At 40.2% G+C, this 25,782-nt stretch overlaps 1 protein-coding gene across 1 annotated transcript in view; it reads left to right on the plus strand.

Moving 5' to 3' along the window:
• The window catches only part of LOC126461835 (prolactin-releasing peptide receptor-like), a 580,944-nt gene that overhangs the window by 298,604 nt on the left and 256,558 nt on the right, over nt 1-25,782 (plus strand). The window contains exon 2 of the mRNA XM_050096030.1: nt 8,050-8,229. Coding sequence (XP_049951987.1) covers nt 8,050-8,229 — 180 coding nt within the window. The remainder of the gene's footprint in view (nt 1-8,049; nt 8,230-25,782) is intronic.

Below are 25,782 nucleotides of genomic sequence, written 5' to 3' on the forward strand. Positions count from 1 at the left end.
ATGAGTGCCTTTATCAGAAGTAAAACTGACCTATAACATAGGTACAAAATTATAGGAAATTAATTTTTTTTTGAATTGTAAACAGTGACTAACAGAACAAGAAAGAAACAGTACTTATATGTCCCGTGTAAAATAAATATTAAGCGTTAAAGCTTTAGTCCCAAAATTTTTGAAATACAATACACGGAAGGTGAGCCACTATGGGCTGCTCACGCATGTCGAGCTACAGGTAGCATCAGACTAAGGCGCCCGCATTAGCAATTACGGGCAGGTGAACAATACACCAAGAGTGCCATCTAGAAGCCGCAAATACAAACAGTCTTCATAAAATTCAAACTATAGGCAGATAAATATTATGATCAACATTATTTAGCACATGAAGTCAAAGGCAATCTTTTATCTGACAGCAGCAGATATGGTAACATTTTGTCTACATAAGAGCTTAGAAGTACAGTTTAAAGGCTGAAAATGCCATTATAGAATTACAAATGGAGCTGAATAACTCAGCGAGTAGAAAACCGGGATAACATGAAATGCAGCCAGTATAAATCATTTAATAAACAAAAAATTATGAGTCGACTTAGGTAAAAAAATATTTTGGCAACTGCACGAGGGAACACGAAACAAAATATCAAGTAACGTCGTTACACCGTTGAAGAAGCTTTTATTACGTAATTGTAGCTGCTCATTAAGAATAAGGTCATCACTTCGAGAAAGATGTTTAAAAAATTCTAATTCTACGAGATTTAATCTACGCCCTTTCTTCTCAATGCGCAGAATGTTGATATCGTGAACAACCTTACGCGCGTAACCTGTAATCGGAAGGAAGACGAATTTCGGGTGCTATTGTCATTTTTTCTTAAAAGATGTTCTTTGTATCAGACTGTAAAGGCACGTCCTGTTTTTACTAAGTAGTAAGTCGCAAAAAATCTTATAGACACCACAGTTTCCCAAAGGAGAACTGGTCAATTTTAAATTATGAATAAATTCTTTTTCAAACTGTTATTGTTTGAAAAGGCGACTTTACACCTGTATTTATTACGAAGGAGGCATTGAATTTGATAGGAGATGGTCCCAGAGAAAGGAATAGAAAAAAATTCTTTAGACTGGATTCAATGATAGAGGTGCCGAGCGTAGTAACTCTTTCAACAGTTTTCTTTTTAAGGATGTCATCCATGATGGCAGGTTCGTATTCGCTATTAACTGCTATCGTTTTGATTAAATTAATTTCTTCCTCGAATTTTTCTTTCGAGAGTGGAATAGAAGTAACTCTATGAATAGCAGAGTGAAAGAAAGCTTCTGTATGAGATTGTGGGTGCATGGAAGACGCAGGTACGATCTGATCGGTGTATACTTTTTTATGAAAAACATGATACTTTCTTTTCTTCTGCTGTAAGCGTCAAGTCAAGAAAGTTCAACCGACGGGTCTCGTTTTCGAGTTCACTGGTCAAGGACATTTTCTCCTGAAGTTCACTGAAGAGATTGAAAAAACGGTCAATGCCATCAACAGGTCTTTGTAGGTGACTAAAATATCATCAACATATTTGATATATGAGAGAATGCCTATCGCTGTATCTGAGAAACAGTTGAAAAACTTTTCTTGTAGAGAGGTAATGAAAATGTCAGCATGGATACCAGCTAACGGATTTCCCACAGCGAGACCGTCGGATTGCTGAAACAATTATATATCACATTCAGAATAGTTGTATTCCGTTACGACTGTGATTAGATTCATATAGTCCGAGATTTGCTCGTCTGAAAGTTCTTTTTAAAAATGACTTAATTTTTTTCTTCTACGATCCTAAGCGTTTCTTGTATGGGATACGGGAACGTTTGTATAAAGGTTTTTGATGTCTAGTGCAAAGAACTTGGTATCTGGGCTGCATCTAAATCTTTTATTTTATGGACTAAGGCGTGAATACTGAGGATGGAATAATTATTCTCGAAGACGAATGATTTTCTCAGAGTTTCATACAGAAATTTGGCTAAATCAATGTTGGAAATTGGGCGTATCGGATGGTTAGACTTGTGACTTTTGAATTGAGAACCAAGTTTTGGGCATGAAGTTTTATGTTGATAAGAATTTTCTTATGAAAAGGTTTGGTTAAAAATTTTGCTTCGTTGATAGCTGAGTCGGATACGCATGCAGTTCCGAAATATTATTTTCGTTAAAAATCTAAGTTTTCAGAAATGTATTTAGAATTGTAGATAATAACTAAAGAACAAACTTTGTGAGACTTAGTTATTAAAGCATCAGCTTCTTTAAGTTTGTTATTAGTAAACTTCCTATCGCTATGCGTAACATTTTGAAAACATAACATGTAAGCTTTCACGGCCGGCGTCTTGATTAATTAAAACTTCCGGGCTGATTTGCCGTGGTCCATATGTAAAACTGCTTCTCCTTCCTTCCTCTGTACCAACGAAGTGACTATCGATTACCTATAATCGAGAAAGATGGCACTAGCCAGAGATAGTTTTAAAGTCGAAAGCACGTGATGAGTGGTGGCGCCATCTAAGCGGTCTATACAGGGTGTTACAAAAAGGACGGCCAAACTTTCAGGAAACATTCCTCACACACAAATAAAGAAAAGATGTTATGTGGACATGTGTCCGGAAACGCTTAATTTCCATGTTAGAGCTCATTTTAGTTTGTTGTTCCACCTACGCTCAATGGAGCACGTTATCATGATTTCATACGGGATACTCTACCTGTGCTGCTGGAACATGTGCCTTTACAAGTACGACACAACATGTGGTTCATGCACGATGGAGCTCCTGCACATTTCAGTCGAAGTGTTCGTACGCTTCTCAACAACAGATTCGGTGACCGATGGATTGGTAGAGGCGGACCAATTCCATGGCCTCCACGCTCTCCTGACCTCATCCCCCCTTGACTTTCATTTATGGGGGCATTTGAAAGCTGTTGTCTGCGCAATCCCGGTACCAAATGTAGAGGCTCTTCGTGCTCGTATTGTGGATGGCTGTGATACAATACGCCATTCTCCAGGGCTGCTTCAGCGCATCAGGGATTCCATGCGACGGAGGGTGGATGCATGTATCCTCACTAACGGAGGACATTTTGAACATTTCCTGTAACAAAGTACTTGAAGCTACGCTGGTACGTTCTGTTGCTGTGTGTTTCCATTCCATGATTAATGTGATTTGAAGAGAAGTAATAAAATGAGCTCTAACATGGAAAGTAAGCGTTTCCGGACACATGTCCACATAACATATTTTCTTTTCTTTGTGTGTGAGGTATGTTTCCTGAAAGTTTGGCCATACCTTTTTGTAACACCCTGTATAAGCGGGACCTCCAGCGCCTAGCAGCCAGTCGCCGACTCACCTCAGAAGATGTTGCCCGCAGTAGGCAACGAAACGTCAGGAAGTAGAAGCAGTTTTATATATGGACCACGGAATTCAGCCCGGAAGTTTTAATTAATGATTTTTAAAATAGGCTGTGTTTTTGCTGAGAACGTTAGCTACATCAAAAGCAATTCTAGTTTGACATGAATTATCCATGTTTATACAATCAAGTCCAATTTTTAGGTCGGCAAGCATGTTTTGTAATAAATTTTTGCCTGCCAAGTTGGGCATGACGTTGTACTTTAGGCCTTTTTCAAGTAAGACAGTTTTATTCTGTTCAAAAGTTACGGATCGGAGAGTGGAATGTGAGATTCCTTAATCGGGCAGTAGGTTAGGTGGAATTAGTGACGTTCGGTGGCAGTAGGAACCAGACTTCTGGTAACCAAGATAGACATGAAGTCCACGTCTACCACACTAGTACAGAGATTATATGCCAACTAGCTCCGCAGATGACGAAGAGATTGAAGAAATGTATGATGAGATTGAAGAAATTACTCAGATAGTGAAGGGAGACGAAAATTTAATAGTCATGGGGGAATGGAATTCAGTAGTAGGAAAAGGAAGCAAAGGAAAAGTAGTAGGTTAATATGGAATGGGGATAAGGAATGAAAGAGGAAGCCATCTGGTAGAATTTTACACAGAGCATAACTTAATCACAGCTAACGCTTGGTTTAAGAATCATGAAAGAAGGGTCTATATGTGGAAGAGGCCTGGACAGAACGGAAGATTTTAGATAGTTTATATAATGGAAAGACAGAGGTTTAGGATCCAGGTTTCAAACTGCAAGACATTTACAGGGGTAAATCTATTGATTATGAATTGTAAATCAAAACTGAAGAAACTGCAAAAATGTGGGAATTTAAGGAGATGAGACCTGGATAAACTGAAAGAACCAGAGGTTGTAGAGAGTTTCAGAAAGAGCATTAGTGAACGATTGAGGAGAAATAAAGAAATACAGTAGGAGAAGAATGGATAGCTTTGAGAGATGAATTAGTGAGGGCAGCAGAGGATCAAGTACGTAAAAAGACAAGGGCTAGCATGAATTTAATTGATGAAAGGAGAAAATATAAAAATGCAGTAAATGAAGTAGGCAAAAAGCAATACAAAAGTCTCAAAAATGAGATCGAAATGAAGTGCAAAACGGCTAACCAAGGTGGGTAGTGGACAAATGTAAGAATGTAGAGACATATATCACTAGGGGTAACATAGACACTGCCTACAGGAAAATAAAAGAGACCTTTGGATCAAAAAGAACCCCTTGTATGAATATCAAGAGCTCAGATCGAAAATCAATTCTAAGCAAAGAGGGGAAAGCAGAAAGGTGGTAGGAGTATATAAATGGTCTATACAAGGGGTATGTATCTGAAGGAAGTATTATGAAAATGGAGGAGGATGTAGGTAAAGATTAAATGGGAGATATGATACTGCGTGAAGAATTTGACAGAGCACTGAAAGACCGAAGTCGAAACAAGGCCCTGGGAGAAGAGAACGTTCCATTTGAACTACTGATAGCCTTGGGAGAGCTAACCATGATCAAACTCTGCCATATGGCGAGCAAGATGTATGAGACAGGCGAAATAACCTCAGACTCCAAGAAGAATATTATAAATACAGTCCCAAAGAAAGCCGGTGTGTACAGGTGTGAAAATTACTGAACTATCAGTTTAATAAGTCACGGCTGCAAAATAGTGACAAGAATTCTTTACAGACGAATGGAAGTACTGATAGAAGCCATCCTCGGGGAAGATCAATTTGGTTTCCGTAAAAATATTGGAACACACGAGGCAATACTGCCCTACGACTTTTCTCAGACTAAGGAAAGGCAAACTTATTTTTCTAGCATTTGTAGTCTTAGAGAAAGCTTTTGACAATGTTGACTGAAATACTCTCAGATTCTGAAAGTGGCAGGTGTCCAATACATGGAGCGAAACGCTATTTTCAATTTGTACAGAAACTAGATGGCTGTTATAAGAGTTGATGGGCATGAAAGAGAGCGGTGGTTGGGAAGGGAGTGAGACAGGGTTGTAGCCTATCCCCGATGTTATTCACTCTGAATATTGTGCAATCAGTAAAGGAAACAAAATAAATAATTGGAGCCGCGCGGTTAGAGGCGCCAAGTAACTGACTGCGCGGCCCCTCCCGCCGGAGGTTCGAGTCCTCCCTCGGGCATCGGTGTGTGTGGTGTTTTTAGTTTAAGTTAGTTTAAGTAGTGTGCAAGTCTAGGGACTGATAACCTAAGCAGTTTGGTACCTTAAAAAATCACACACATTTGAACAAAAATTGGGAGTAGGAATTAAAATCCATGGAGAAGAAATAAAAGGCTTGAGGTTTGCCGAGGACACTGTAATTCTGTTAGACACTGTTACTTATAATCCGTCTTGACTGCAAAAATGTTTATTCACATGACCGGTTTCGGATCCTCTAGAACCATTTTCAGATCTGCAATTTCGCTTACAGGAGTAGACCGTCCACACACAGCACAGCAACCTTCACATGCAGCGCCACAAAAAAAAAAAAAAAAATAAAAAAAAATAAAAAAAAAAGAATTATGTGACGCAGTATGTGAAGGTTGCTGTATGTGAACGAAATTTCAGATCTGAAGATGGTCCTAGAGGAACCGAAACCGGTCATGTGAATAAGTATTTTTGCGGTCGACACGGATTATAAGTAACATTGTATAACCAGTGATTGCGGTATCCCATCAGACATTATGTCTGTTTTTGCAAAATTCTGTTAGAGACAGCAAAGGACCTGGAAGAGCAGTTGAAAGGAATAGACAGTGTCTTGAAAGGAGGCTATAAGATGAACATCAACAAAAGCAAAGTGAGGATAATGGAATGTAGTCGAATTAAATCACGTGATGCTGAGGGAATTAGATTAAGAAATGAGACACTTAAAGTGGTATCTGATTCTCGCTATTTGGGGAGCAAAATAACAGATGATGGTCGAAGCAGAGAGGATATAAAATGTAGACTAGAAATGGCAAGGACACGGTTTATGAAGAACAGAAATATAACATCGAGTATAGATTTAAGTATCAGGAAGTCTTATCTGAAAGTATTTGTATGGAGTATAGATATGTATGGAAGTGAAACATGGGTGATAAATAGTTTAGACAAGAAGAGAATAGAAGCTTTCGAAATGTGGTACTACAGAATAATGCTGAAGATTAGATGGATAGGTCACGTAACTAATGAGGAGGTACTGAAAAGAATTGAGGAGAAGAGGAATTTGTGAGACAACGTAACTAGAAGAAGGAACCGGTTGGTAGTACATTTTCTGCCGGCAGCGGTGGTCTCGCGGTTCTAGGCGCGCAGTGCGGAACCGTGCGACTGCTACGGTCGCAGGTTCGAATCCTGCCTCGGGCCTGGATGTGTGTGATGTCCTTAGGTTAGTTAGGTTTAAGTAGTTCTAAGTTCTAGGGGACTGATGACCACAGCTGTTAAGTCCCACAGTGCTCTGAGCCATTTGAACCATTAGTACATTTTCTGAGGCATCAAGGAATTACCAGTTTAGTATTTGAGGGCAGAGTGGAGGGTTAAAATCGTAGAGGGAGACCAGGAGATGAATAAACTAAGCAGATTCAGAAGGACGTAGGTTGCAGCAGTTACTTGGAGATGAAGAAGCTTGCGCAGGATAGAGTAGCGTAGAGACCTGCGTCAAACCAGTCTCTGGCCTAAAGACAACAACAACACAGTCTTATTTAAAATTCTTTTATAAAATACATGACTGCTTTTCTTAAAGGTACTTTGAGAACATTTTTCTGCAGGAAACAGATAAGAAAAATTAGTAAGCTTATTTTCGTGTTCACGCAATATGCCTTGTTTACAAATTTCTGAATTTTCGTTAATCTGTATCCAGAAATCCCCAACGTTAAAATTATAATTTATACGGATGATATTTGTGAGCTCTAAATATAGATAATATGTTTCCTGATTTAGAACATCTTTTTTAGCACATAGCTTTTTAACATTATCAGAAATGAGATTTTTAACTGCAGGTCTAAAAACTTAATATCTTTCTTACAAGTCGTGAATTTAATATATGCTTTCACATAATTAGGGACTAGTCCCCTTGTTTCACATTGCTTGTTGAACTAAACGGCCATACCTGTACTTAGCAGTTTCTTCGTTAAATCCTTATATTTAGAGGCAGCATTGAATGCTTGAGTATGCAGAAATCTTAAAGTTTTGAACATGGCTGACTGATCAGCGACCGTTTACAAAGAAAAATTAAAGCAATAACAGCCCTCACTCGAAAAAAAAATAAGCTTCCTTTTTGTGACCGAGGACTGTTATTGCTTCCATTTTGCTTTGTAAACGGTCGCTGATCATGCAGCCGTGTTAAAAAAATCTTCCAGAGCTGTTTAAGTTCTGAATCAAATACTGGATCCCCTACCTCTTCTTCATCGACTACTATTTGCATGGCTTTCAACCCCGTTTATTCACTTTGAAATACCTGTATTTTGAACCATCTCTTCCAGAATACGAGTACAGCGTATCAGTACCTATTCGCATGACGCGGACTGCCGTCCTCCACCTCTCATGCCTTTGATGTTTCCGGTGACGAGATGATAACGCCCACTCTGTGTATGTATGTGTGTGTGTGTGTGTGTGTGTGTGTGTGTCTGTGTGTGTGTGTGTGTGTTTGTGTGTGTGTACACACAGACGGGCCCGCGTGTTGCAGGACATCCCTCTGCACGTGACGATGCTGACGTTCGTGCTGCTGGCGACGGACCGCTACCGGCTGGTGCTGTACCCGTACAAGCCGCGGGTGCCGCTCTGCATCTGCGCCATGGGCTCGTGGCTGCTCGCCGTGTGCATAGTCGTGCCCTACCCCTTCTACCTGACGTACCTCGACCTGGGGGTAAGTACCGCATCACGTCTGACTGTCGAAAGTGAAAATTTCCAATATTTTACAGATGCCGTTTTGTTGCGTCTATGGAACTCCTTATCTTGCGTTAATCCTTTCGTCTCAACGTAACTACTGCACCCAATAACCTGTATAATCATTGGAAAATATAACGTACATTCTAAGAATAAATAATGAAATTCAATAAAATTTAAAAAGAGCGAAACTTTACGAAGGTATTATTCCAATGGGACAGATATTGGTAGGTGTAATGTATATGTTCGGAAAAACAAATGATCACAATCTCAGAAAAAAATGGATGATTTTTTCGAGAGACGGAGCTTGACAGTTTAAGCAAGTGACGAACGCGCTGCTCCACTGCTGCCCCCTAAGCAAGTAGAAGTAACTCTCGCCGTGTGTGGGCTGGCATTATACAGGGTGAAAAGTATTTCAACCGACAAACTCATGGAGTTTGTAGGGGACATCAAAACAAATATTTTTCCCTATTGTCATTTTTTCCTATTGGGATTATTTAAACCAGTGGAGGCCTTATTACGGTCTTCAGTTGTTAGACGCCGTATTACGATCTTTAGTTGTTAGAGAACGTATTATGCTCTTCAGTTGTAGGCGACTGCTGTCCATCAGTGTAGTAGTGCATTGACTCTGTTTACTAGTGGAGCGATACACTTGGAGTGAGTACACTGATATGGTTGGTGCGTACTACGTAACGCACCGCAACGGACGAGCTGCACAGCGGGTTTATCAACAACAATATCCTAATCGCCGTATCCCGCATCATACTACCTTTGCTGTTATGTACCAACATCTGCTTGAGATCGCGTCATTTAGCAGATTACCTAGGCAGGGACGCCGTCGCACGGTAAGAGCGCTGCAATTTGTGGAAGCTGTCTTGCAGCATATGGAGCAGGATCCTTCAATCAGCATTCTTGCAATTGCACGTAACATGGGGACGAATCAGACGAATGTAAGAACAGTCCTTCGAGAGCAATTGTAATGTCCATTTCATTTACAGCGTGTCCACAACCTTGAACCAATTGATTATCCACCCAGAGCACAATTTTCACAGTGGTACCTGGAACAGTGTGAAATGCGTCCTAAATTTCCATCCTGTGTGTTTTTTACCGATAAATCAACCTTCGGGCGTGATGGAGTCTTCAACATGCACAATTCGCATGTTTGGAGTGAGGATAACCCACATGCCACAGTCACTAGCGCTCATCAACTGCGGTTCTTCCTTAATGTGTGGGTCGGAGTTGTTGGGGACTGTTTAATTGGGCTGTATCTGCTACCTAGGCCGTTAAACGGCAGGCACTATTACAATTTTCTCGCCAGAGCATTGCCAGAATTGCTGGAAGACGTCCCGCTCCCTACAAGACAACACATGTGGTTCCTACATGACGGGGTGCCGGCACATTTCAGTCGTCGTGTGCGTCGATTCCTGGACCGACGGTTCCCAGAAACGTGTATTGGCAGAGATGGTCCTGCACCATGGCCTGCTCGATCCCCAGATATGTCCCCTCTGGACTTTTTTGTGTGGGGAGAGATGCGCAACCTTGTTTACGCAACTCCTGTTGCATCAGAAGAAGATCTGGTTGCGCGGATAGAAGCAGCAGGAGGAACAATTCATGGTACTCCTGGGGTTTTTGCCTGTGTCAGACAAAACATGATCCGACGGTGTAACCTTTGTTTACGTGTCAGTGGAGGCATTTTTGAAAATCTACTGTAATTGAAATTGGGTTGTGTTAATGTGTTGTCTCTTGATCATAAAAAAATGGAAAAGTATTTGTTGGTTTCATTAATTTTCCGCCAGAGAAATCTTCCTCTACCGGTTTAAATACTCCTCATAGGAAAAAATGACATTAGGGGAAAATATTTGTTTTGATGTCCCCTACAATCTCCCAGGGTTTGTCTGTTTAAATACTTTTCACCCTGCATTGCTGAAAAGGAAGCCCAGTATTGCTTTCCAAGAAGAGCAACAGAACTGGCCACAGAATATCGTCGACGTATGGTTGTGTCGTGAATGTGCCGCAGATGACAACCAACGAGGTCCCGCTGTGAAAGGGAAATGGCAGAAATGGCACCCCAGACAGTCACCCCTATTTGTCGGGCCGTAAGGCGAGTGGCAGTCAGGTTGGTATCTCACAGCTGACAGCGGCGTCACCAGACACGTCTTTCGCCTGGAATCTCGTTGACTGGAGTGGAATTCGTCGTCGAGATGAGTCCTTCTTCGAAATGAGCCCTGGTAACCAGCGAAGACGTGTCTAGAGACACCCCAAACTGCTGTGGGATATCAACCAACTGTCAACCGCCAACCAGAAGTGATGATCTTGGTTGCCATTTTTTTTTTTTTTTTTTCTCACAGCAGGGCTCCTTCCGTTGTCGTGCGCGGCGCTCTTACAACGCAGAGGTATGTCGACGATGTTCTACGTTCCGTTTCCTTCCTGTTCATGGCCTCCCACCCTGGGCTTACATTTCAGAAAGATAATTCCCGCCCGCACACGGAGAGTGATTCTACTGCTTGTCTGCGGACTAGCCAACCGTAATGACAACTAAACTGTCGTAAGCGCAGCACCTTTGTTGACTTGTTGAATGTTGAGGGTAAGTATGAGCAATGAAAGTCTTTACTACCATAAAGTAGGAGACAATCAGAAAGTATTCGTGGTTAGAGCAATCATATTAGCGACGGATCACATTGACTCGAATCTATAACACTTGCGGTAGCGTTCTCGCTCCTCGCGCACGGGGTCCCGGGTTCTATTTCCGGCGGGGTCAAGGATCTTTCCTGCCTCGAGATGACTGGGTGTTGTTGTGCCGACTTCATCATTGTCATTCATCCCCATTACGGTCGGAGGAAGGCAATGGCAGACTACCTCCAGTGTACGGTGGTGCGGGTTTCCCGTATTGTCCCCTACGCTCCTCTGAGTATGGGACATCATCATCATCATCCTCATCATCATCAACAACAACAACATCATCATCAAGGTTTATGACCAGATGACTTAAAATATTTAAAAACTCTTTAACCACATATTGCCCTTGCATTTTCGGTCAAAGTCACCAAATTTTATAAAGTTATTTTAATATTTAAATAAAAATAAAACGAAATTTATAACCGTTCGGTTCATATAGACCAGAACAGAACGACAGGATTAATGTCAAAAATCGAATATAATCTTTATTCAAGAACAGAACTCACATTCCACTTTATCATACTTCTTCTCCTACCCACCCTTTTTTGTTGTCGGTGAAATTTTTTCTTTGTGAAGTCTGAGATCAAATCCTGTACCAAAAACGTGACCAGCTCTTACTTGTAGGACATGAAAAAAAGAACATGTATGGCATTTAAGTGGCGGCCATTGATTACCAAGTAATTCCTGCGATATTACACAACACAGAGAGAGAGAGAAAATTATTCTAGGGCTTAGTTCTATGTTACTGATTTCATTTGACTTCCCTCAACGTATATCCACTATCGCTTGCAACAAGGAAATAGAATGAGGATACAGCGGTTTTCCTTACTAATAACATTACTTAAGTAACAGTTAAATATATTTGTCTCTCACAACAATATCTCAATGAATTAGACAGCAAACTTGGAACATTTGTCACTCCACATCTTTTTTCCATGTAGGCTGGACATAAAACGGTTTATGGACAACAAAGGACAACACTACTTTTACATCTACGTGGCTATTCTGCAATTCACTCTTAAGTGCCTGGCACTTGGTTTATCGAACCACTTTCACGCTATTTCTCTACCGTTCCACACTGCAACAGCACGCGAAAAATACGAACACTTGAATCTTTCCGCGCGAGATCTGATTTCCCTTATTTTGGTTCTCATTTCTCCGCTTGTGTGTTCATGTCGACAAAATATTCCCACATTTGGAGGAGAAAGTAGGAGAACGAAATTTCGTGAAAAGATCGCTCCGCAACGAAACACGCTTTTTTTTTCTCAATGACTGCCACCCAAATTTGCGTATCATATCCGTAACATTCTTCTCCTCTATTCCGCGATAATACAAAGTGAGATGCTCTGCTTTGAACTTTTCCGATGCCCTCCGTCAATCCAGTCTGGTAAGGATCCCATACTTCACAACAGTACTCTTGCTGAGTACAGTCAAGCGTTGTGCAGGCAATTTCCTTAGTAGATCTGTTGCATTTTCTAAACATCCCACCGATAAAACGCAGACTTTGGCAGGCCCTCCCCACTACATTAGCTATGTGGTCGATTCAGTACAAGTCGTTCGTAATTGCAATTTCTGGGTATTTAGTTGAGCTAACATTTGTATGATTTATCATGTAACCTAAGTTTAAGGGATTATTTTCAGCACTCATGTGGATGACGTTGCACTTTTCATTATTTAGGGTCAATCTGCCACTTTTCGCACCATACAGATAATTTATCTAAATCATTTTCCAACTTATCTTCTGATGCTTTTGCTAGACGTTAAATGACTGCATCTTCTGCAGAAAGTCTACGAATGATGCTCAGACTGGCTCCTGAATCGTTTATATAGATTAAGAACAGCAGAGGGACGTACGGCACAGCATTTCACTCGACGACATGCCGTCAATTACTACGAACAGGAACTCAAGAATCCAGTAGCACAACTGACACGATGCTCCATAGGCACGCAGTTTGATTCGAAGACGCTTGTGAGGAACGGTGTCAAAAGCCTTCTAGAAATCTAAAAATACGGAATCTATTTCAGATCCCCTGTCGACAGCACTCATTACTTCGCGGCAATAAAGAGCTACTTGTGTTTCACAAGAACGATATTTTCGCTCTCTGTGCTGGCTACGTGTCAACAGATCATTTTCCTCGAGATAATTTGTAATGTTCGATCACAGCATATGTTAAAAAATCCTAGTGCAAATCGATCTCAGCGATATGGGTCTACAATTCATGAGATTACTCCTATTTCTTTTCTTGGCCATTTGCTTTCTTGAGTAATGGTGTGACCTGCGCAACTTTCCAGTCTCTGGGTACAGATGTTTCGTCAAGCGAACGGTTGTAGATGATTTTTAAGCACGGAATTATTTTCTAAGCATATTCTAGAAGGAATTTAGTTGATACACAATCTAGATCGGACGACTTGCGTTTATTAAATGATTTAAACTGCTCTGTGCCGAGGATATCTACTTTTAAGCTAATCCTCTTGGCAGCAGTTCTTGATACGAGTTCTTTGTGAAGAAATTTCAGAAAACTATGTTGAGTAACTCTGCTTTAGTGGCACTGTCATCGATAACATCACAATCACTATCTTGCAGTAAAGATACTGATTGTGTCTTGCCGCAGGTTTACGCCAAATACGACGAAAATGTCTGTATTTTTTGTAAGATTTCGAGACAAAATTTCGTTATGGAAACTATTAAAAGCATTTCACAATGAAGTTTGTGCTTATTTTCGAGATTCTCTAAAACTTAGCCAATATTAGGGTTTTTACGTTCTTCTCATTTTGAGATGCGCTCTTCGTTGCTTCTGCAACAGTGTTCTGATCTGTTTTTTGTACGATGAGGAGTCAGGTCTGTCTAATATTAATTTATTTCGTATAAATCTCTCCATTCCAGTCGATACTATTTCGTTAAGTCTTAGCCACAACTGGTCTATCCTTTCATAGCTATGCCGGAAGGAATGACGGCTGCCTCTTAACAAAGTCTAAAGAGAATTTTTATCTGCTTTTTTAAATATATATATATATATATATATATATATATATATATATATATATATATATATATATATATTGCGCTTATTTTTCGGAAAAATTTTGATTTGTTTAAAAGTTATGATTTTATAGGAGGGTGACAGAGTAACTTACTTAATATCCGTCCTAGGCAATACAAAGTTGTGTACGAAAAGGAAAAAACAATTATCTCACTAGGAAATAAGAGTGCATAAGAAAGCACAAACAAGAAGTACATTAGAAATAGGTTGATGCTGGCTAGGAAGTCTCTCTTCAACGAAAACCATATCTAATAGTATCAGAAGGTTAGCTATGTCGATAAAAAGTTTATAAATACGACACTAACATCAACATCTCAAAATGAGAAGAACGTAAAAACCCTAATATTGGCTAAGTTTTAGAGAATCTCGAAAATAAGCACAAACTTCATTATGAAATGCTTTTAATAGTTTCCATAACGAAATTTTGTCTCGAAATCTTACAAAAAATACAGACATTTTCGTCGTATTTGGCGTAAACCTGCGGCAAGACACAATCAGTATCTTTACTGCAATAACAATGAACTAATTCTGAAATTTTATATATCGTGTAAGAGATAATTTCACTTGGTGCACTGTTCCTTTGTGTAAAGGGTGATAAACGGACAACATTGACAGAAATGGAAAATGTTACATCGTGAGTTAGCTGTCCGATATTTGAAACTTCCTAGCAGATTAAAACTGTGTGCCCGACCGAGACTCGAACTCGGGACCTTTGCCTTTCGCGGGCAAGTGCTCTACCAACTGAGCTACCGAAGCACGACTCACGCCCGGTACTCAATGCTTTACTTCTACCAGTACCTCGTCTCCTACCTTCCAAACTTCACAGAAGCTCTCCTGCGAAGGTTCGCAGGAGAGCTTCTGTAAAGTTTGGAAGGTAGGAGACGAGGTACTGGTAGAAGTAAAGCTGTGAGTACCGGGCGTGAGTCGTGCTTCGGTAGCTCAGTTGGTAGAGCACTTGCCCGCGAAAGGCAAAGATCCCGAGTCGAGTCTCGGTCGGGCACACAGTTTTAATCTGCCAGGAAGTTTCATATCAGCGCACACTCCGCTGCAGAGTGAAAATCTCATTCTGTCCGATATTTAATAAACTTTGTGGATATGTTCATCACTCAACGGGTATTAAATTATTTCACTTTCATTTAATGCAGTACTGATGTCCACTATCAGCTTCAGTATAAAGTATGATCCCCAATGACACGAATACACCCTTGTATTCGTTGTGGTATGGAAACAAATATCCTCTGCAACTAATCCTCTGGAAGTTGTTGACGTACTGCCACGAATTCTTCGTCACATAATTAAAACTGATGGCTGGTTGCTGGCATGAAAATATACATCTTCAGTAGTGTCTTGCAGACATACTTAATACGTTGCCTATCAGATACTGGGTACCATAGGTCTGCACATTCTTCAGTGAGATTTTGATCTGAAAATTTGTGCTGGATATGTTAGAGCACGGTCCACGAAACGAATATGGTGAAATCCAAGAAAGCAGAACTTGCCCATGTTCCCTACGTTTGAAATAATATGAAATTAATAACAATGATGGGAAATTCTAAATAGCCTAGCTTTGTAAGAGTGAAACTGTGGGAAATTAAAAAAATAAATGATGTATCTGGAGCTATAAGCACAGCCTGATGAACTCACAATCCAAGATGATGATTCAAGATGGCGGACTCGAGTACACGTGTAAGTACATGCGACCACAATAATATGAATATGCATCAGCTTATGAAATCATTAGAGCAGAACAGTATTCAACTAAAATGTGTGTAAAGGAGCAATAGCATATCACATGTATATGCTGCACTTACAAATGCACAATAGTTTTCACAAAATACGTCATTTTGTACTTGCACTGCGGTGATGGAATATCACTGAAATCGGAAGAAAACTAGTCCACACTTAGAAACAACTGTGCAGATAAATATATAAGCATTACCACCCCTGATATTAAATATACATACAGCACTTACAGAAAAATAAACACGTAGAGGTGGCGTGGTTCAGCCACAACGCATCATCTTTAAAGCCAACATTTTAGTCGATGGTGTTATCTACATCTGTACACATGAGTGAACCAGTACCGTCTCAATTCACAATTGCATACACAACAGAAAAATTACTGAATACTAAGACTGCATCGACTGTGAGAACCTTCATGTGTACAATCATCATACAGCACTTCATCTTGACACTCAAAGCAAGGGGCTGAATAAACTACCCACAGAGATGAGGCCTTATATGCTGACAGCACTGAGGTAGTGACGCAATCTAGAAGCCATTACTGCTCAATTTAGACCGCGGTGGCTGCTACACTTTCAAACCTTCGGACCCTATCAAAACTAGTAGACGACCGTAACTCTAGTTTACTGTGACATTCACAATAAAGGTAATCTGAAACCTCAGCAGACGCCACTACCCCTAAGTTCGCAAACAGGGGAAGGCATCATTCAATAGAACACAGCTTACACATCTCACTAGCAACCATTAGCATTACAGCCAGCGCGTCTGCGATGCTTTGGAACAATGCAAACCTTTTAGTCAACAATGGCAATGGTACAATTTTTTTTTGGGGAAGGGTCATCAGTCTTCTGACTGGTTTGATGCGACCCGCCAAGAATTCCTCTCCTGTGCCAATCTTTTCATCTCAGAGTAACACTTGCAACCTACGTCCTCACATATTTGCTGGATGTATTGTAATCTCTGTCTTCCTCTACAGTTTTTGTGATGTACAGCTTCCTCTAGTACCCTCATTTCTTAACAGACGTCCTATCATCCTGCCCCTTCTCCTTATCAATGTTTTGTACATATTCCTTTTCTCTCCGATTCTGCGCAGAACCTCCTCGTCCCTTACATTCTCAGTTCACCTTATTTTAAATATTCGTCTGTAGCACCACATCTCAGATCCTTCGATTCTCTCTTGTTTCGGTTTTCCCACAGTCCATGTTTCACTACCATGCAACGCTGTACTCCAGACGTACATTCTAAGAAATTTTTTCCTCTAATTAAGGCCTCTGTTAGATACTAGTAGACTTCTCTTGGCCAGGAATGCTCTTCTCGACATTGCTAGTCTGCTTTTGACGTGCTCCTTGTTTCATCCGTCATTGGTTATTTTACTGCCTAGGAAGCAGAATTCCTTAACTTCATCTACTTCGTGAGCATCAATCGTGATGTTAAGTTTCTCACTGTTCTCATTCTGCTACTTCTCATTACTTTAGTCTTTCTTCGATTTACCCTCAGTCAGTATTCTGTATCCATTTCACTGTCCATACCGCTCAGCAGATCATGTAATTCTTCTTCATTTTCGTCAGAGAATCGTATCATTGATATCTTTCCAACTTGAATTTTAATTCCACTCATTAATATTTCTCTTATTTCCATCACTGCTTCTTCGATGTACAGATTGAACAGTAGGGGCGAAAGACTGAATCCCTGTCTTACACCCTTTGTAACCCTAGCACTTCGATCTTCGTCACCACTCTTATTATTTCCTCTTGGCTCTTCCACATGTTGCATATTACTCGTCTCTCCACCATATTTTTCTCATAATTTGGAACATCTTTCACCATTTTACACTGCTGAACGTTTTTTATTGGTCGTCAAGTCCTATAGACGTGTCTTGATTTTTCTTTAGTCTTGTGTCCATTATAACCGCAACGTCAGAATTGCCTCACTCGTGGCTTTACTTTTCCTAATACCAAACTAATCGCAATCTAGTTCATCCTCAATTTTCTGTTTCATTCTTTTGTGTAATATTCTTGTCAGTAACTTGGATGTATGAGCTGTTAAGCTGACTGTGCGATAGTTCTCACACATGTTAACTCTTGCAGTCTTCGGAAATTTGTTGATGACATTTTTCCGAAAGTCAGATGGTATGTCACCAGACTCATACATTCTACACACCAACGTGAGCAGTCGTTTTGTTGCCACCTCTCCAAATGATTTCAGAAATTCTGATGGAATGTTGTCTATCCTTTCTGCCTCATTTGATCTTGAAGTCTGATTCTAATACACGATCACCTATCTCTTGTAAATCGGCTTCTGTTTCTTCTTCTACCACATCCGTAAATCTTCCTCCTCATAACGGCTTGTAATGTATTCTTTCCACCCATCCGCTCTCTCCTTTGTATTTAACAGTGGTATTCTCGTTGCAATCTTAATGTTACCACTATCTCTTTTAATATTACCGAAGGTTTTTTTGACTTTCCTGTATGCTGAGACTGTTCTTCCGACAATCATTTCTATTTCGATTTCTTCGCATTCTTCATGCAGCCATTACGCCTTAGCTTCACTGCACTTCGTATTTATTTCATTCTTCAACGACTTGAATTTGCAAATTTAACTTCATCATTTAATAAGATAAATCAAATCTGTACACATCGTCACCAGAGTGAATTAGCGCTCATCATAGCAGTTAGATATAGAGGTATATTTATTACAGTTGCCTATAAGACACTAAATACATAATTTCAGCGGCGCGGGGTAGAAGCGCATTCTGAGGCGACCTGCCACGGTTCAAGCGGCTCCCCCCACCCTCCCCCCGTTGGAGGTTCGACTCCTCCCACGGGAATGGGTATGTGCGTTTTCCTTAGCATAACTTAGTTTAAGTTAGATTTAGTAGTGTCTAAGTCTGAGGGCAGGGGCAACAGTCTGGATGATTGACTGATCTGGCCTTGTAACATTAACCAAAACGGCCTTGCTGTGCTGGTACTGCGAACGGCTGAAAGCAAGGGGAAACTACAGCCGTAATTTTTCCCGAGGACATGCAGCTTTACTGTATGATTAAATGATGATGGCGTCCTCTTGGGTAAAATATTCCGGAGGTAAAATAGTCCCCCATTCGGATCTCCGGGCGGGGACTACTCAAGAGGACGTCGTTATCAGGAGAAAGAAAACTGGCGTTCTACGGATCGGAGCGTGGAATGTCAGATCCCTTAATCGGGCAGGTAGGTTAGAAAATTTAAAAAGGGAAATGGATAAGTTAAAGTTAGATATAGTGGGAATTAGTGAAGTTCGGTGGCAGGAGGAACAAGACTTTTGGTCAGGTGATTACAGGGTTATAAATACAAAATCAAATAGGGCTAATGCAGGAGTAGGTTTAATAATGAATAAAAAAATAGGAGTGCGGGTTAGCTACTACAAACAGCATAGTGAACGCATTATTGTGGCCAAGATAGACACAAAGCCCATGCCTACTACAATAGTACAAGTTTATATGCCAACTAACTCTGCAGATGATGAAGAAATAGATGAAATGTATGACGAGATAAAAGAAATTATTCAGGTAGTGAAGGGAGACGAAAATTTAATAGTCATGGGTGACTGGAATTCGGGTGTAGGAAAAGGGAGAGAAGGAAACATAGTAGGTGAATATGGGTTGGGGGGAAGAAATGAAAGAGGAAGCCGCGTTGTAGAATTTTGCACAGAGCATAACTTAATCATAGCTAACACTTGGTTCAAGAATCATAAAAGAAGGTTGTATACCTGGAAGAATCCTGGAGATACTAAAATGAATCAGATAGATTATCTAATGGTAAGACTGAGATTTAGGAACCAGGTTTTAAATTGTAAGACATTTCCAGGGGCAGATGTGGATTCTGACCACAATCTATTGGTTATGAACTGCAGATTGAAACTGAAGAAACTGCAAAAAGGTGGGAATCTAAGGAGATGGGACCTGGATAAACTGAAAGAACCAGAGGTTGTACAGAGTTTCAGGAAGAGCATAAGGGAACAATTGACAGGAATGGGGGAAAGAAATACAGTAGAAGAAGAATGGGTAGCTCTGAGAGATGAAGTAGTGAAGGCAGCAGACGATCACGTAGGTAAAAAGGCGAGGGCTAATAGAAATCCTTTCGTAACAGAAGAAATATTGAATTTAATTGATGAAAGGAGAAAATGTAAAAATGCAGTAAATGAAGCAGGCAAAAAGGAATACAAACGTCTCAAAAATAAGATCGACAGGAAGTGCAAAATGGCTAAGCAGGGATGGCTAGAGGACAAATGTAAGGATGTAGAGGCTTGTCTCACTAGGGGTAAGATAGATACTGCCTACAGGAAAATTAAAGAGACCTTTGGAGAGAAGAGAACCACTTGTATGAATATCAAGAGCTCAGATGGCAACCCAGTTCTAAGCAAAGAAGGGAAGGCAGAAAGTTGGAAGGATATATAGAGGGTTTATACAAGGGCGATGTACTTTAGGACAATATTATGGAAATGGAAGAGGATGTAGATGAAGACGAAATGGGAGATAAGATACTGCGTGAAGAGTTTGACAGAGCACTGAAAGACCAGAGTCGAAACAAGGCCCCGGGAGTAGACAACATTCCATTAGAACTACTGATGGCCTTGGGAGAGCCAGTCATGACAGAACTCCACCATCTGGTGAGCAAGATGTATGAGACAGGCGAAATACCCTCAGACTTCAAGAAGAATATAATAATTCCAATCCTAAAGAAAGCAGGTGTTGACAGATGTGAAAATTACCGAACTATCAGTTTAATAAGTCACAGCTGCAAAATACTAACGCGAATTCTTTACAGACGAATGGAAAAACTGGTAGAAGCGGACCTCGGGGAAGATCAGTTTGGATTCCGTAGACATGTTGGAACACGTGAGGCAATACTAACCTTACGACTTATCTTAGAAGAAAGATTAAGAAAAGGCAAACCTACGTTTCTTGCATTTGTAGACTTAGGGAAAGCTTTTGACAGTGTTATCTTGAATACTCTCTTTCAAATTCTGAAGGTGGCAGGTATAAAATACAGGGAGCGAAAGGCTATTTACAATTTGTACAGAAATCAGATGGCAGTTATAAGAGTCGAGGGGCATGAAAGGGAAGCAGTGGTTGGGAAAGGAGTGAGACAGGGTTATAGCCTCTCCCCGATGTTATTCAATCTGTATATTGAGCAAGCAGTAAAGGAAACAAAAGAAAAATTCGGAGTAGGTATTAAAATTCATGGAGAAGAAGTAAGAACTTTGAGGTTCGCCGATGACATTGTAATTCTGTCAGAGACAGCAAAGGACTTGGAAGAGCAGTTGAACGGAATGGACAGTGTCTTGAAAGGACATCAACAAAAGCAAAACGAGGATAATGGAATGTAGTCAAATTAAATCGGGTGATGCTGAGGGAATTAGATTAGGAAATGAGACACTTAAAGTAGTAAAGGAGTTTTGCTATTTAGGGAGTAAAATAACTGATGATGGTCGAAGTAGAGAGAATATAAAATGTAGACTGGCAATGGCAAGGAAATCGTTTCTGAAGACGAGAAATTTGTTAACATCGAGTATAGATTTAAGTGTCAGGAAGTCGTTTCTGAAAGTATTTGTATGGAATGTAGCCATGTATGGAAGTGAAACATGGACGATAACTAGTTTGGACAAGAAGAGAATAGAAGCTTTCGAAATGTGGTGCTACAGAATAATGCTGAAGATAAGGTGGGTAGATCACGTAACTAATGAAGAGGTATTGAATAGGATTGGGGAGAAGAGAAGTTTGTGGCACAACTTGACTAGAAGAAGGGATCGGTTGGTAGGACATGTTCTGAGGCATCAAGGGATCACCAATTTAGTATTGGAGGGCAGCGTGGAGGGCAAAAATCGTAGAGGGAGACCGAGAGATGAATTCACTAAACAGATTCAGGAGGATGTAGGTTGCAGTAGGTACTGGGAGATGAAGAAGCTTGCACAGGATAGAGTAGCATGGAGAGCTGCATCAAACCAGTCTCAGGACTGAAGACCACAACAACAAGAACAACAAGTCTGAGGACCGATGATCTCAGCAGTTTGGTCCCGTAGGAACTTACCACAAATTTCCAAAAACTTAATTTCATAACGGGTATCAAAAAGTATGGCTCTAGCCTCTGATGCATATTATATTAAAACAGCAAATAACCAACTCAGATACACACATATTATCAAAGCACAATGACACAGTCGTAGTGCTAAGTGCTAGTGGCAAATATTAAAACTCAAACTATTGAGACTCATATTTCAGCAGATGCTTTAAACTGAATATCTGTGAAAAAAAAGACTTTAACGCAACTTGAAGGAATTATCCATATGGGATAGAAATCGGTACATGTGCAGACAAACAAATGTTCAAAATTTCAGAAAAATTGAAAGAATGATTCAGGGTGAAAGAGCATCACCAACTGAGCAAGTCAATATTACATTGGTTCACCTCCGGTCCTGATGCATGCAGCTATTCAGTTTACCATTGATTGAAAGGTTTCTTAGAGTCATCCTGAAGGTTATCGTGCCAAATTCCAACCAACTGATACATTAAATCTTCTAAATCCTGAGCTGGCTGGAGGGCCCTGACCATAATGCTCCAAACATTCACAATTGGGGAGAGATCCAGAGACCTTGCAGGCCAACGAAGGGTTCAGTAAGCACGAAGACACGCAGCAGAAACTCCTGCCGTGCGAGCGAGCATTATCTTGCTGAAACGTAAGCCCAGAATAGCTTGCCATGCAGGGCAACAAAGCGGGGCATGGAATATTGTCGATGTACTGCTGTGCTGTAAGGTAGTCATGGCAGATAACCAAAGGGTTCCTGCTATGACAAAAAATTCCACTGCAGACCATCACTCCTGGGTGTCAAGCCACATGGCAGGTGACAGCCAGGTTGGTACCCAACCGCTGTCTGTGATGTCTCCAGACATGTCTTCGCTGCTCATCAGGGCTCGATTCGAAGTGGGACTAATCACTGAAGTCAATAATACTATAATGAAATTTTCACTCTACAGCGGAGTGTGCGCTGATATGAAACTTCCTGGCAGATTAAAACTGTGTGCTGGACCGAGACTCGAACTCGGGACCTTTGCCTTTCGCGGGCAAGTGCTCTACCGACCGAGCTACCCAAGCATGACTCACGCCCCGTCCTCACAGCTTTAATAATACTATAGTCAATTAGATATCAGTTGACGCTAATGCACAGCAAACGTATGTAGTTAAGAAGTGGACTGTCAGATTGAAGCGCCCTATGCCTCCACTCAGAAGCCAAATTTGATAAAGTATCTGAATTGCTTGCAATATCGAAAATTTTATCAACAATGTTTGCACTACTTACTTTAAGGATTGGCTCGTCAGTCACATTGATATACTTTATTTGAAGCTGTCTCTAGATATCTCTACATCTCTATAAATAATTCAAAATCAACATATACTTCTAAAATAGAAATAACGAATTAGGAATTCGTGTTTATTGAAAATTAGTTATACCCTAAATACTATCCCGCAAACCCAGAAAACGTGAAAGAAATAAAGTTCTGTTTCACGGCCCAGTACCTCCTGTCACCGGCACGTTCCTGCTCTCTAGAAAATGAATGTTCCTGTCACCAGTAGATGGCTGCAATTTAGAAAACGATGATGGTTCGATGCTTTATCAAGACTTTCTTTGAGGTTGCTATTGTCACCAAAAAATAGCTTCACTGTAGAAAATGTGAATTCTTCGTTCTTTCGTTCTTTGTACCATGATTAGTTCTTGCTGTCAGTAATAGGTAGCTCCACTGTCAAAAAACACTGAAGTCGTAAATTGATTATTTCCCACAGATAATATGTTGCAGAATACTAAAATGTCTGTAAATATATGTCTAAAAAGTAAAGAAAATGCAAGTTAATTTCCACATTTACAGATTTTCGCCAAATTAGTGCCCAAAGTTATCAAGTATGTATTCCAGTGCTAGTTTTAATCTCTAATAACAGCTAACAATTTAGAATGTAGACCTACGGAATCAATTTCGTAAAACTAACTTGACCAGGCCTGTAATTACAGAAAAAGCACGTGTTAGCTCAAATACAACACTAAGCAGGAAGGCATGGAACCAAGTTGACAGTGTCAATGTAAATAATTATACCTGGGGCCTACTCTTGATATAATTCACAATACACTCTGACATTAAATATGTCCGCATTCATATTGTTCTCAGTCATCATTTTATGAGGAATGCAGAAACTGCGCCGTGTTATTCATTAGTAAAAACGTAATCGATCTTACTGAATGATAATTATTGCAAATGGCAAAGGCCTATTTGCGCCGAAGTTTGTAACCAGAACTATGGTGTCAAGGCTCTGTAAAAGCTTTATGGACTGTATTACCTTCCACAAGCAAGATGTAACAATAATCTAAACCAGTGTGCAAAATTCGTCAGTAAAACGAAAACTGCGACGTTTACATAGATTATGAAGGGGTTAATTGAGTGTAATAACAAATAAAAAAAACCTGTAACGCTCAAATCAACTTCTGTGATGTCACAATATTCTAAAATATGTGTAATGTTTACATTGTGTTCAGTTCCTAGATAAATTTGTGTGTCTGCATTTTAAGAAACAGCAGCTCGTGAAAATAATAAAACGTTTAATCAACTACACCTCACACACAAACACACACACACACACACATATATATATATATATATATATATATATATATATATATATATATATATATATATACACGCACACACAGCTCAATTGTCGCATTAGGGAAGGAAGGACTAAGGTTGTATAAACTGCAGATTGAAAGGAACTTCCTATAAACGCTCGACCAGAGACGGTGGCAGTGACACATGTAACGTTTCCACAGACAGTGTCATATCCGATAACACACAAATAAATAAAATTACTGACGAGTTATTGTGAGACTTCTCATAGCTTACTAGCACAATGACGGTCCAACATTTAAGTATAGTCACACCTAAATTGTCATCGTGACACATTAAAATGCATGCCTATTGGAATATAAGCCATACATCTACAAAAATAAAGTTGTATTATATGTAAGCACAACGAGGTGTTAAATATGCCCAGCGCCTAACGTCTAACACAAAGCTTTATATGGCCTACATCGCGGTCGGTGGTACGAGTCCTTCCTCGGGCATGGGGGTGTGTCCTGTCCTTAGCGTAAGTTACTTTAAGTTAGATTAGGTAGTGTGTATGCCTTGGGTACCATTGTACCTTACCACAAATTTCCTAAAAACTTAATACATTGATGTTATTCTTCATAATATATAGATACGTAGATGAAGATGCTGCTGTAATTGCGTTAAAATTTAGTGGGTCGCAACTGGAAATGACGTCAGAGATTTTACCAACACTTAATACTGCCCAGCTGAAGCATACGGTTAATCAGTTCCTCAACCACATCATGTTCGGACCTCTAACAGGCAAAGCTTCAAAATAACTGTAAATAATTCGGGGTACAGTACTTTAACGTTGCAGTTTGACAGCATGACATTGACGGTTTGAGGAGACGAAGATATTGGAGTGATAATACACAGAAAACAGAGACGAAATAATACTATAATTTCTGATATTTCCTTTATGTAATTGTGGTGAGAGCTCAGGTACTTGTATTGATATGCTGCATATTTTAGAAGACTGACTGCGGAATTTTCATAGCAGTATCAACATTCAAATCCTAATTTTAGTGTCTGTTGAAAAAATTGTACTCATTTGAGAATTTTTTGGTTGAACACCCTTGAAAGGGGAGAAGACTAGAGTTTAATATCCCACTGACAACGAGGTTATTACAGTTATAGTGTAATCTTGAGCTGCTGTAAGATGATGAAGAAACTCCACCGTATCCTCTTTCACAGCATTCAGCCCAGAATGTGCATCAAAATAGTCGTGTGTTGTTTCTTCTGTGCGAAAGAACAGATACCATCGGTGACCATGCAGCTCGTTAGAATGAAATTACAATGAAATGAACACCCTTAGCTGCTTACAGGCGTTGACATACGTCAAAGGGGACAGATGAAAATGTGTGCCCCAACCGGGACCCGAACGCGGGATCTCCTGCTTACATGGCAGATG

Source organism: Schistocerca serialis, chromosome 1 (assembly GCF_023864345.2).
Source record: "Schistocerca serialis cubense isolate TAMUIC-IGC-003099 chromosome 1, iqSchSeri2.2, whole genome shotgun sequence".
Classification (NCBI taxonomy): domain Eukaryota; kingdom Metazoa; phylum Arthropoda; class Insecta; order Orthoptera; family Acrididae; genus Schistocerca; species Schistocerca serialis.